This window comes from Anastrepha obliqua, chromosome 2 (genome assembly GCF_027943255.1).
Source record: "Anastrepha obliqua isolate idAnaObli1 chromosome 2, idAnaObli1_1.0, whole genome shotgun sequence".
In the NCBI taxonomy this organism is placed as follows: Eukaryota; Metazoa; Arthropoda; class Insecta; order Diptera; family Tephritidae; genus Anastrepha; species Anastrepha obliqua.
Genome location: NC_072893.1, coordinates 22,539,995 through 22,553,094, shown reverse-complemented (window position 1 = coordinate 22,553,094; position 13,100 = coordinate 22,539,995). Strand labels below are relative to the sequence as shown.

The 13,100-nt window shown below is 37.4% G+C and overlaps 1 protein-coding gene across 1 annotated transcript in view; it reads right to left on the bottom strand.

Moving 5' to 3' along the window:
- LOC129237553 (transmembrane protein 41 homolog) overlaps positions 1-13,100 on the bottom strand; it is a 30,695-nt gene that overhangs the window by 5,394 nt on the left and 12,201 nt on the right. Inside the window, exon 4 of the mRNA XM_054872370.1 lies at positions 8,601-8,729. Within this exon, the coding sequence (XP_054728345.1) occupies positions 8,601-8,729 (129 nt within the window). The remainder of the gene's footprint in view (positions 1-8,600; positions 8,730-13,100) is intronic.

Below are 13,100 nucleotides of genomic sequence, written 5' to 3'. Positions count from 1 at the left end.
AACGCTTGCAAAAGTGAATTGCAGTTGATGTGGGAGGAGGTAAACTAATAAGTATTTTGTATTTCCTGAATATATTCCGGGAACTATTTGATCAAGGTGGTTGATATGGTTTGTGTCTATGATGAAAGGAAATTTCTCTCAAAAATCAGGCAATCGCTTGAATGGTCTGCACTACGGCTACTGTGAAACATTATTTCAGCATTCTAAGAGGAATAAGTACTTGGTTGAGTACTAAATGATGGAATTTCGCCTAAATGATAAATAAAATAATTTTTGAAGATCACAAATATTGGAAATATATTTTTTTTTTAATTTAAGGTTTAGGTGTGCTGAGTACTCGCACAAAGTTGGTTGTTGAAATTGAGGCGGCATTTAAACCTTATTTTAGATGAGTCAGCAAAAAATACGCGAAAACTTGTTTTCATTTAGGTTTTTTTTTTAATTTTTTTTTTCTAACGCTATAAATAAATTTAAGTATTCAGAAAATTATCATTAGAATGCATTAGTAAGTGTTCTCAAGAAATTGAAGTCAATGTCGTAAATTAACAATCAAGAGTTTATACCCATCGATGCGAATTTTCTCAAAGTAATTGCTCGTGCATATTTTACACTTTTGCAATTGTCATTGGCAATAAAATAATGAATGCATAATGAAAAGTAATCAACTTTAAGCTATAGAAACTTAATTGACAGCAAGTTGCCCTCTATTTTCATATACATACATAAGTAAAGTATAGGGTGTCATATTAACAGCTGCTCTAATGATCCTACCTATTTAATGTACTTTGATTTGAATGTGCCTTGGTTTGTGCACAAACTATTTCAAGTGAAACGAATGCCTGGTTCTGTAGAAGTAATTACAATAACTTATTCACCAATTACGAACCACTTTGCAGCTCATGGCATCGATATTTGTCCTTCTTCAGAGAGTGAAATTGTCAAAGCAAAATGTAGCAAATGCAAAGAAACGCCCTTTTCGATCACTACGATCGTAATCTTGAGAAGTTACCCGCATAACTTATTCGGGTCGGTACGGACAGATGATATGAGCTTCCAAATTCAGTACACACATTTTAACAAAATATAAACTAATAAACTTAGGTACTCATTCTAGAGTCAGATCAGTGAACGTGGGGCAAGATCATTGACTTGCCGGAGTTAAGCGTCCTTCTCACCGAAGACTGGAGCCGGTCGATGGAGTTTCTGAAACTATCAATGCCGCACCTCTCATTAGTAATGGGAGCTCAACTGCACGCTGACTATGAGGAATCCATCCAATGAGATACAATACAACTTAGGGTCTCTTTTGAAGTAGCGGCATGGATAATTACGCGATGAAGATTTTCGAACTTCTACTTTTCAGCTGACATGCGTTTGCGTGGTTGAAATGCAAAAATTTTGTATCTCACTTTCTACAAATGCTTAAGGAAGTTTAGTACCAACGCGTAGCCGCGCAGATCCTTTGCCTATATCAAGCGATAAAGGAAGAGTTTTTTGTTTTTTTTTTTTTAATCTAAAAGTGCTCCTAGGGGTTCTAATTATGATTCTAAAGTCATTAAGAGCGCACTTTGTGGAGTTCCCTCTAAGGTGTTATCATAATGTGTTTATGTATACTTTAAAATAATCCCAACAAGACACTGCTAACCACTTTAGACACCGGGTTGTTTGTGATGAGAACACCGGTTAGTTTTTTTTCAGCAGTAATTACATTGTAAACACGATGTAGAGAATACAGAAAGTGGCGCCTTTCGATAACCGCTAAATTATTTTTAGAGAATTTTACAATTGAGAGTGGACAGTACAGAAAATAAACACACCTTTGTGTGCAACTGTATGCACGTGTAGATGTATATCCTATAAGATGAGGTCCAAAATAAACAAGAGTGATGTGAAATAGGAACGGCAGGATAACTTCGAGTTTATTTATTAAAAATAGTCCCCTCTGGCCTCGATAACCTGTTTTGTGCGATGTAAAAACTTTTTGAAAGAGTGTTTCAGGTAATTAACCGCAATGCCTTTCAGGATGTCGGTACAAGCCTTTTTGATGGGACGCAAAACGTTCTCCTTTCATGGTGAAATGCAATTTTCCGAATAGGTAGAAGTCATAGGGAGCCATATCAGGTGAATACGGTGAGTGATTGATGGTTAAAATGGGATTTCTAGTCAAAAAATCAGTCACAAAAATGGATCGTTGAGATGGTGCATTATCATGCAATAAGCGCCAGCTTCCTCCTTCGCGGTATTCAGGCCGAATTCGACGAATGCGATGCAACAAACGCTTTAAAACGCCAAGACAGAAAATTGCAATAACGGTTTGGCCCGTTGGCACGAGCTCCTTGTGGACAACTTCCTTGGAATCGTAAAAACAAATGAGCATCGATTTGATTTTTGACTTCTCCAAACGCGATTTTTTGTGTGGCGGCTCGTCTAGGCCGTCCATTCGGCACTTTGACGCTTAGTTTCCGGTTCATGTTGGAAACATCACATTTCATCACCAGTTACAATGTTGTAAAAGAAGTTCTCGTCTTTTCTCGCCTCTTCAATGAGATGTTTCGAATGTTGAATTCTGAGCAATTTTTGAACCTCAGTTAACTTATGCGGAATGAAACGTGCACAGTTTCGTAAGCCCAAATGATAAGTTAAAATGCGATAAATCGATGTGTTGGAGATATTCAACTCCAATTCCATTAATTTCAACGATAATTTCAGTCCATTTTTGATAAATTTACGAACAATTCGGATGAAGGATGGATGATTACTGATTTTGGTCGGCTCGTATTTCATTGTCATTTATGTCCTCACGTCCTCATATCCTGAAACGTGTAAACCACTCATGAACTCTGGCACGAGATAGACAATCATCGCCAGGAACTTTTTTCATCAATTCAAATGTTTCGGTAAAAGTTTTACCGATTTTAAAACAAAATTTGATATTAGCTCTTTGCTCGAAAAATTCTTTTGTACCGATGACACAAACATACTGACACTTTAGATGCAATAACTTCGCTTCTACTGAACCGAATGTCACCAAGCCTTCACTGGAAGTCAGATAGGGATGTAACTTCCAACGCTCTAACTCATTAAAATGATGGCGCCATCAAAAACATTTTTATGACGCTAGTCTTGTTTATATTGGACTTCACCTTGTATATTCTTTATTCTATATTATTTTTCTACTACCGAATTTTCTCCTTCTTGACTTCCACTGTTAACATCCTGTTAACAGCAAAAAGTTTTTTTAGTGCGAAATGTCACCTTGACAACCAGTATACATTTTAAATTGTTTGATAGATACTTTACGAGACATCCATCTACCGCGAAAATAATGGATTCCTTTTCCCCAAACTAATTTAATATTGCCAAGGGGAAAGTATTCAGTTTTTTCCCGAGACTAGTACAAAAATGAGTAGCTTGCTAAGCACTTTGTAACTAATCGCAATCATAACATAAGCACTTATTCGGCACTCAGTTGCCTGGCAGGGAAGGTATTTGCGCACGCGTACATACATACAAGTGCTATTTTCAACAATTCATTCCTTCACTGTGTGCAGAAGGCATTTACTTTATAAGTAGTGCTCGTACATAATTCAAAATTGGCATTAGAGAAAAGAATTTGAGAAGAGAAAGAAGAAAAATTAAAAAAAAAGAATAGATGTTAAACAATAGTAAAGACATACTGAAAGCAGCAATAACAATATCAATGAAAGTCGAATGTGACATATGTATGTATACGAGTGTGTATAAGTACAGACGAGCACAAGCAAATTAAAATGGGGTCAAGGCAATTGCTGTTACTTGGCTAGCGTCGTATTCGGTTTACTGGCCTCAGTCGCTGTGCTGCGACGCACCTTTAAAATATAGACAATGAAACCTTTAAAAAATTGTATAATATTTGGTGAGGCGGTAGCACACATACATACACGCATACATATTCGCATATACTTAAGTGGTAATTTGGCAACTATTTGCAAAATGTTTGTAGCTCCAAGTATAATAACTTAGCAATTAAACTCTACTTATAAGTTCGGATTGAAAAATGAAAGTAAAAAAATATGTATGTATGTAAGTATATAAGAATTATTATCAAATTATTTTATATATATTATTATTATTAAACAAATTTAATTGGGATTGTCGAACGTCAATGCAGTTTACAGGTCCACGAGCGAGAAAAATTCCAGTTGCCCAATTAAAAGATTTATCCTATTAAGGGGTTATGTACAAATTATTTATTTTTTGTCTAGTTAGAGCAAATTAAAATACGAATTTTGCAACGTTCCCACGATAGTCGGTTCTATGTTACCGGACCGGTTCTATGTTACGACCCAGATTTATATTCGGCCAAGGACTGTCAATCCAGGAGCATTCCCCGTATGTAAGTATGGGGAATGTTTATGCTGCAACAACAACAACAACAACAACGACGAATTTTCAACGCTCCCACGACAGTCGGTTATATGTTACCGGTGCTTAGGTGCTACCGCCGGTCTTACCTATGTAGACACCTTCTTGAGTCAGAGCCGCCTCCCATGCACGTCAGGGCACACCTCCTCAATTACGCAGACGAGATCCAGGGCAAAACGAACAGACAAAACTGCTGGACCAGACAGTGTTTAGACAGACTGTAAACGACATTCATCGGGAGACTCTTATCAACTTCTTAAGCTACCGTAATCGGCGTCCAACTACAACCTCCACCAGATGAAGAATTCCAGGTTACCCGTGAGACCACCGTAACACTGGCACAATTACGTTCTGGATATTGTGGCAGGTTAAACTCCTACTTATCTAGAAGTGACCAAGACATACCAAACATAAATATCTTATTTTGACAATCTCCAGGCGAAGACAAATGAAAAGTTCAAATCAGCTGTTATACTGATATCATCTTGAATAGATTTGCCTTGAGTTGTATGTTACAGCTTTCAAGATAAATGTAAAAATCCAATAAAAATTTACTTTTCATCCTCGTATATGTATCAAGACGCATTCATTAAGGGGTAACACCACTGTAGAAATTTCAAAAAATTGATTTTTTTTATAAGCTTAAAAAATTCTTTGAACCTTTTAAAATACAGAACAAAAAGTTTTATACGTTACCGAAGTTTATTTCATAAATATTTTAAGCTTTTAACCAAGCGTTAGTGACTGCTACCTAACGACTTCTCCAAATTTCCAAACTTTAAACGCGTTTTTCTCAAAACACGTTTTCTGAAATTGGCACGCAGAATAACTCAAACAATTTTAAATATTTTTAATCAGGTTTTTCACTACGTCTGTATAATAACCTTCTTAAGAGAAGAGCGTAGGGGATTTTCGATAGATTAATTTAAACGATTGTTATAATTATTTAAGTGCCGCTTTTTTAGTCCAAAATAGAGTTTTTTCCTTCAAATGCTTGCTAATTCCACAAAAATAAATATTTTTTAAATCCCCTACGTGTTTCTCTAGCTATTCTTATCTAGATTAAGAAAAAAATGTTTCTTTGTTCCAGATTAAAATTTGCACCCTCTGTGCTGCGTGCCGCGGAGCTCCTTCAAGAGAAACCACATTACAAAAATGTCTCCAATGCCGCCATTTTGTAAAATTTTTCGATCAAACTTTGTAGTTTTGTATTTTAGTATATAAGTAATAACTTCCCAAATCAGAGTGATTGTTTCCCCTTTCCTTCTATACAAGAAAATTCTTTAAAAATCGTGTTTATTTTACGCGTGTACAGTGGTGTTACCCCTTAAAGGTGGTGGCACTAGACCAATAGCAATTTTTTGTAAGTTTGATTGTCACGGCACGGGGAAAACCACTTAGAGTAACAGAAAGGACAAAATATCTAGGACTTGTACTAGATAGGAAGCTAAAACGGGGCTCACAGTCGCAGACAGAGCACGCAAAGCTATGACCACGTAGTACTCCTGCGATAGGCTAATTGGGAAGAAAAATTCTGGCTGGCACTTTGGGGCATCCCGGACTGGTGGACTATGCACTCCCGCCTCTACTTGTCATTACACCATTTACGACTCTCCTACCCTCAAGGGAAGAGTGGGAACTGGACGATGTAAGACAGGGCGAGTTCATCTATGTGCATACAGATAACTCAAAGGTCGAGGGCAGAGTGGGCGGAGGTGTATATTACGAACATCTGGGAATCTCCTTCAGTTTTCGGCTCTCCGACTACTGTAGTGTCGTGCAGGCTGAACTGATGGCAATAATGAAAGCCATGGCACTGGGACAATGTGATGCGATATTTGGAAATGACATCTACATTTTCACTGACAGCCAGTCGGCGATAGAATCCCTCACAAAATAGCCGACAAACTCCAAGGTAACCATGAAATGCCGCACATCTCTTAACAAGATGGCTGAGTCATTTCACCTAAAGGTAACATGGGCCATCCTGACCATCGCGACATTGAGGGTAACTGTAGAGTCGATGAACTAGCGAGATTCAGCACCAAATTGATCGATGAGTACATAGACAATGACATAGGGATACCCTTACAAAAATGTAAGCTACTCATCCTTGAAGAAATCGTAAGGAAAGCAAACGAAAGATGGCCCGCCAACTGTGACCGACTCTGAAAGTTAAGCGTACAGAATCTTTGCTAAGCCAAAATAAACACAGTCTTACCACATTGATTTCCGTCATAAAGGGACATTGTCTAATAGGTAGGCACGCCCATAAGATGGGTATGCAAGCACATGATTTCTTTAGAAATTGCCTAGATGAGAACGAGGAAGAAACAATCTCGCACCTACTGTGCCACTGTCCTGTTCTATCCAGATGCAGGTTTACTATCCTAGGTACACAATTTTTTAATGCGTTGGAAGATCTCAGTTCTGCAGAAATCGGAGATATTCTAAAATTTTTGAAAAGCAAATACTGGTTTTAGGAGAGATAGGAGCGTGGGGAGCTTACGCGGCATCACAATGGGCTATGAGCCTGAGTGTGTCCCACAGGACAACCGCTTCAACCTAATCTAAGCCTAACCTAACCACGGAAAAGTAGAAAACAAAGAATGAATTCGCCTTGTTTTATTCTGTGCTGACAGCCACATGGACATGGTGAAAGAAAAACACAAATCTGCTGATTTACCGATACCACCTTTAATAGATTCGCCTTGTCATATACCAATGGACTAAAAAGTAGAAAATAATGTTTCTAATTTAAACGCAACGAATAAAATACATATTTTGGTATATGTTCCTAATTTTCATTTCAAGTAATTCCCCACAGACGTGAGCAGCTGATTTTGGCATTCAAATTAGCAAAGGGCAAAAACAAAATAAATGCAAATGCTGTTGCTCCAGTTGTTGCTCTTGTGCCCCCACCCTGTATGAATTCGCCTTGGCCACAAGCGATCAAACCTAGGGGTCACTGTTTTCTCAATTTTCCCTTTCTATTTGTGTTTGACGAAATAAAAATATTTTAAAGCGAAACACTTTACGCTAAACAACCAAATCAACTTTTGCCTTAGTTCGTGTGCTATATATAAAATTAGTGACACGAAATATTGGCTGAAACAATATTTTGAAATATGTATGTATGTTTGTAGGTACATTCATATGTATGTAGGTATTTAAATGTGTATGTAAGAAGATAAAGGGTGATTTTTTACCTATTATCTTTTTGAACAGTTGTATTATACAGTTGACGCACATTTCGTGTTTTGTTTCACTGTCAAACATCTTCAGTTTGGTCTATAATTTAACCATGAGTCGTCTTACAAACGAACAACGCTTGCAAATCATTGAATTTTATTATAAAAATGCGTGTTTTGTTAAGAAAGTTTACCGCGCGCTTCTTCCATTCCAGTGATGAGGCGCATTTTCACCTCAGTGGATTCGTCAATAAGCAGAATTGTCGCATTTGGGCGAATGATAATCCAAGAGTGATTGCCGAAAAACCAATGAACCCACAAAGAGTGACTGTTTGGTGCAGTTTATGGGCCGGCGGCATCATTGGGTCGTATTTTTTCCAAAATGAAGCCGATCAGGCAGTTACTGTGAATAGTGTTCACTGCTATCGTGAGATGATAACGAACTTTTTAGGCCCGAATTGGAAGATATGGATGTGGACGATATGTGGTTTCAGCAAGACGGTGCCACATGCCACACAGCACGTGTAACAATGGACTTGTTGAGAGGCGAGTTCGGTGAACATTTTATTTCACGTTCGGGACCTGTCAATTGGCCACCCAGATCGTGCGATATAACACCTTTAGATTATTTTTTGTGGGGATATGTTAAAGCTCATGTCTATTCAGACAAGCCTGCTTCAATTAACGCATTGGAAGACAACATTAAAGCATTTATATGTGAGATACCGGCCGAAACATTGGAAAGAGTATGCCAAAATTGGCCTAAGCGGATGGACCATTTGAAGCGCGGTCGCGGTCAACATTTGCTTGAAATAATCTTCAAACATTAAATTATATGGACTGTACTATCGATTTAAATTTAAATAAAAATTTCATGCATTTTTCTGAATTTTACGTGTGTTTTTTTGAAAAACTTTTCTATAGCTCTTAAAAAATCATCCTTTAGATATGAGCTGTTTTGATCAAACCATTGTAATAATTGGAGCAGCATTTCAAAAAGGATACAATACATAAGCGGTGACTACGCCAAACATCACTTCGAAGTAGTACATGTCCTTGTACCGGTCCAAAACTTTGGCTAGCATTTTAGCATCTTGAATATCACGTGGTATTTTAATATGTTGCTTTTCCGATCTGAAAATAATAGAAGGAAAAATATAAATGAAAAAAAAATTTATACAATGTGTCAGACATGCAAGAAGAGCAGGGTGAGAGAGAGAAAGAGTGAGAGAGCGATTTAGAATCGCGTGCCCGAATATATCGCATGCGAAAAAATACAAAAAAAAAAACACAGCAATCTTGTAGATGCAACAGAAGTGCCACATATACAATCAGAAGGAATAAAAACAGAAATAAAAATTTATACAAAAAATGTTTATTTACACTTTTCATTGCTTGGCACCGCCAAGTACCAGAGTGCAGCTATCAAAACATGATAAATTCTTTGAAATTTCATTTCGTTATGACGTGGCGCACGTCGAAATACGCTTTTAATTTACACACAACAGTCGTACAAATTTAAAATAATCAAAAATGTAAAGGAAATAGAGTAGAAGTGGCATTGAACAGAAACGTGACAGTCGTGTTCGCAGAGCAACGAGTATACGCTATAAATAATTTGCAGTTGTTGTTGCATTTTAATGTGACACGTGTCAAATGAATGCGGTGACTTTATATAGGGTGTTTTTTTTTTTTTATTTAGCTGCATGAGAACTATCGATGGTGTTGTTGTTGTTTTAAAAGTAATAGAAGCACCGTCAGTGTAGGGTATATCAACAGTCGTCTTCGTCTGGCTCATCTAAAGGTAGGCCCAGGAAACTTGCTGTTTCGACAAGTTGAGTCCAGAAGGAGACGGGTGTTAGATGAGTAGGTTTTAAAGGGCATGTGAAAAGGTGGTTAGTGTCGTGCGGAGTATCTTCACATGGCGGACATATGTTTGCTATGTCGGGGTCAATTCTGGATAAGTAGGAGTTTAACCTGCTACAGTATCCAGAACGTAATTGTGCCAGTGTTACGCGTGTCTCACGGGGAAGCTGGAGCTTTTCATCTGCAATAGGTGGTGGTCGGACTCCGATTACGGCATTCACAGGCAGCCGATTCTACGTTACCGGAATGACTCGGGATTTTCCCGACCAAGGTCTGCCGCCCCAGTAAATTAGCCCTGTCCAGTGAACAGAACTATCGATGTCGATAACTGTGGTTTGACAACTGAGAATGACAAACTGTGCCAGTGACATTTCTGTGCCGGAAGGTTTGGCAAGTTATCATGAAACGTTTAGCGTCAGCACAACGCTTCCAAATTGTGGAAATGTACTTTGAAAAAAAAAAAAAAAAAATTTGTTCGCGAAGTTCTTAAAGCACTGGCGGCATCATCGGTACTTATTTCTTTGGAAATGAGGAAAGAGCCGCTATCCGCTATGCTGACTGAATTTTTGTTTCGAAAAATTAATCAGCTAAAAATCGACGGCATTTGCTTCCGACAAGACGGCGCGGCTCGACTCTTATGAAGCGCTGGATTGGTCTAATCATCACGCCAGACAGTTCTGTAAGAGAATTGAAAAAGTGTTTACCGAGACAACCTGCTCTGATTTTAGCTAAGGCTAGACAATTGCAAAGGAAGTGCTCAAATGTTTCTTCCTCTTCCTCATCTCTAAAACTTGTACAATATTCATGGGAGAATACTCTTAGTCTCAAGGAATGCCTGCCAAAGAGCCAATGACCGGTGACGCAAGCCACGACCTTCGAGATATCATCTCTTGAGAGACTAAGCAATTCCTTTGTCATTCTCTTGTGTATTTGCGGCTATAGAAGCCTAGCTGTTACGCATGTATCTTCATCTTCCCATGACCTATTGGCCTCTTGGATAATTTTGTTTTTCATTATTAGTTTACTCGTGCCCATAGGCATCCCAATGGTATTTTTGTCACTGAGCAGTTGTAGAGCAGTACTTTTCTTAGCTAGCTCATCGGCTTTACAGTTTCCCTCAATATCCCTGTCCCCCGGAACCCAAATAAGGCTGCCCTTGAATACGACACTAATATCATTTAGGACTGCTCGGCATTCCTGTGCAACCTTTGATCTTAGCATATCCGCATTCATTGGCCGCTTGGCTATCCGAGAATATACATATGTATTTATAGTCGTTTTTGTTGCGGCATGCGTATTTAGATATGTAGCCACTTCTTTTATTGCTAGAAGAGCGCGGCTAACAATCGATTTATTGCAAAATCAATTTAGTGGCAAGTTTCTTTCAGAAGTGGTCCTTTTTACCAGCCCTTCTTTTGTACAATTTAACGCCTCTGTATTGCTTTCTACGGGGTTATGTTAAGTCATTGGCTTATGCCGACAAACCAGCAACTCTTGAAGTCAATATTAAATCCACCATTGACGCCAGATGGTCCAATTTGTTGGAAAAAGTTGTCGAGAATTGGACTGATCAAATGGACCATATAACTCGCAGCCGCGGCGGCCGGATTTCATATTAAAAAAAAAAAATTCCACGAAATTATCAACCAGATATAATAAAAAAATTCAACTATTTACCACATCATAAATAGTCCAGTCAAAAGAGGATTTAACTTCATAATTTTAGGAGGATGCGAGTTTATGGTTTTATTATGTAAAGCCCATCACTGTGAACTTAAATTTGAGTTTTCGGGGTCGGGGGTTGTATCCCGCGGCCGCCATCTTGGAAATAAGGGTGCAACTAGTTTTTGCGATTATCTCGTGAATTTCGAAAGTTACGAAAATTTTGTAAAATACTTTTTTGTAGATAATAATATTATCTACAACTTTCATTCAAAACTTTTTTTTGTAAAATTAATAATAAAAAAGTTATAAACAAAATTACGCGAAAAATTAAGGGATCAATTGTTTTAAAGCGTAATAACTTCTTTTTTTATAGATTTTATGGAAAATATACTTTAGAGCTTTTTTATAGAGCATTCTTTTGTGAACATTTTTGTCTATAAGTTTTTTCCGCTATCTTTATTTAGTCGTATGATTTTGAGCTGCTAAGCGGAGCAACCAACACATTAGCGAAGCGCGTACATGATTACACAGGCCGACAAAATTTAACCAACATTCAGACCCAGAAACCAGACTATATATTTCCGAAGGTTTATGATGCGCTGAATCCAAATCTGGCCTCAGAATTGCTCTATCTGCTCTGGTTTTCGAGATATCCTAACCTAAAAGTGCAAAAAACTCCATTTTTGCCCATATTTGAGGTTATGTACCCTTGCAGATGTTTTCTTTTACCAAAATTAAAGGATGGCATCTTTAAATACAAGCCTTCTTTTTTCAAATGGCGTTTTGTTTGCTCAAATATCATTTTTTTTCGCAGAGATATCGCATTTTGAAATTTTCATGTTTTGAAATTTTCCTACACCTGAAAATCGATTAAGATAACATAGACATGATATAGTCGATTACTAATTTTCTTGGGCTTGAGGGCCTGATATATATGGATTAATAGTATGTAAATTTGGAGTTTGTGGGTAAGCCTGCTTGCGGTTAAGTGGGTTACCCTGCTCGCGGTATGATAGGGGTGGTTTCTAGGGGTTAGGGCTGTGTGTGACACACTTATGGTGTGAGACAAAATTTTAAGAAAAATAAGACTCAATTCAAGAAAATTAGTAATCGACTATATCATGTCTATGTTATCTTAATCGATTTTCAGGTGTAGGAAAATTTCGAAACATGAAAATTTCAAAATGCGATATCTCTGCGAAAAAAAATGATATTTGAGCAAACAAACCGCCATTTGAAAAAAGAAGGCTTGTATTTAAAGATGCCATCCTTTAATTTTGGTAAAAGAAAACATCTGCAAGGGTACATAACCTCAAATATGGGCAAAAATGGAGTTTTTTGCACTTTTAGGTTAGGATATCTCGAAAACCAGAGCAGATAGAGCAATTCTGAGGCCAGATTTGGATTCAGCGCATCATAAACCTTCGGAAATATATAGTCTGGTTTCTGGGTCTGAATGTTGGTTAAATTTTGTCGGCCTGTGTAATCATGTACGCGCTTCGCTAATGTGTTGGTTGCTCTGCTTAGCAGCTCAAAATCATACGACTAAATAAAGATAGCGGAAAAAACTTATAGACAAAAATGTTCACAAAAGAATGCTCTATAAAAAAGCTCTAAAGTATATTTTCCATAAAATCTATAAAAAAGAAGTTATTACGCTTTAAAACAATTGATCCCTTAATTTTTCGCGTAATTTTGTTTATAACTTTTTTATTATTAATTTTATATTACAAAAAAAAGTTTTGAATGAAAGTTGTAGATAATATTATTATCTACAAAAAAGTATTTTACAAAATTTTCGTAACTTTCGAAATTCACGAGATAATCGCAAAAACTAGTTGCACCCTTATTTCCAAGATGGCGGCCGCGGGACACAACCCCCGACCCCGAAAACTCAAATTTAAGTTCACAGTGATGGGCTTTACATAATAAAACCATAAACTCGCATCCTCCTAAAATTATGAAGTTGGCTAT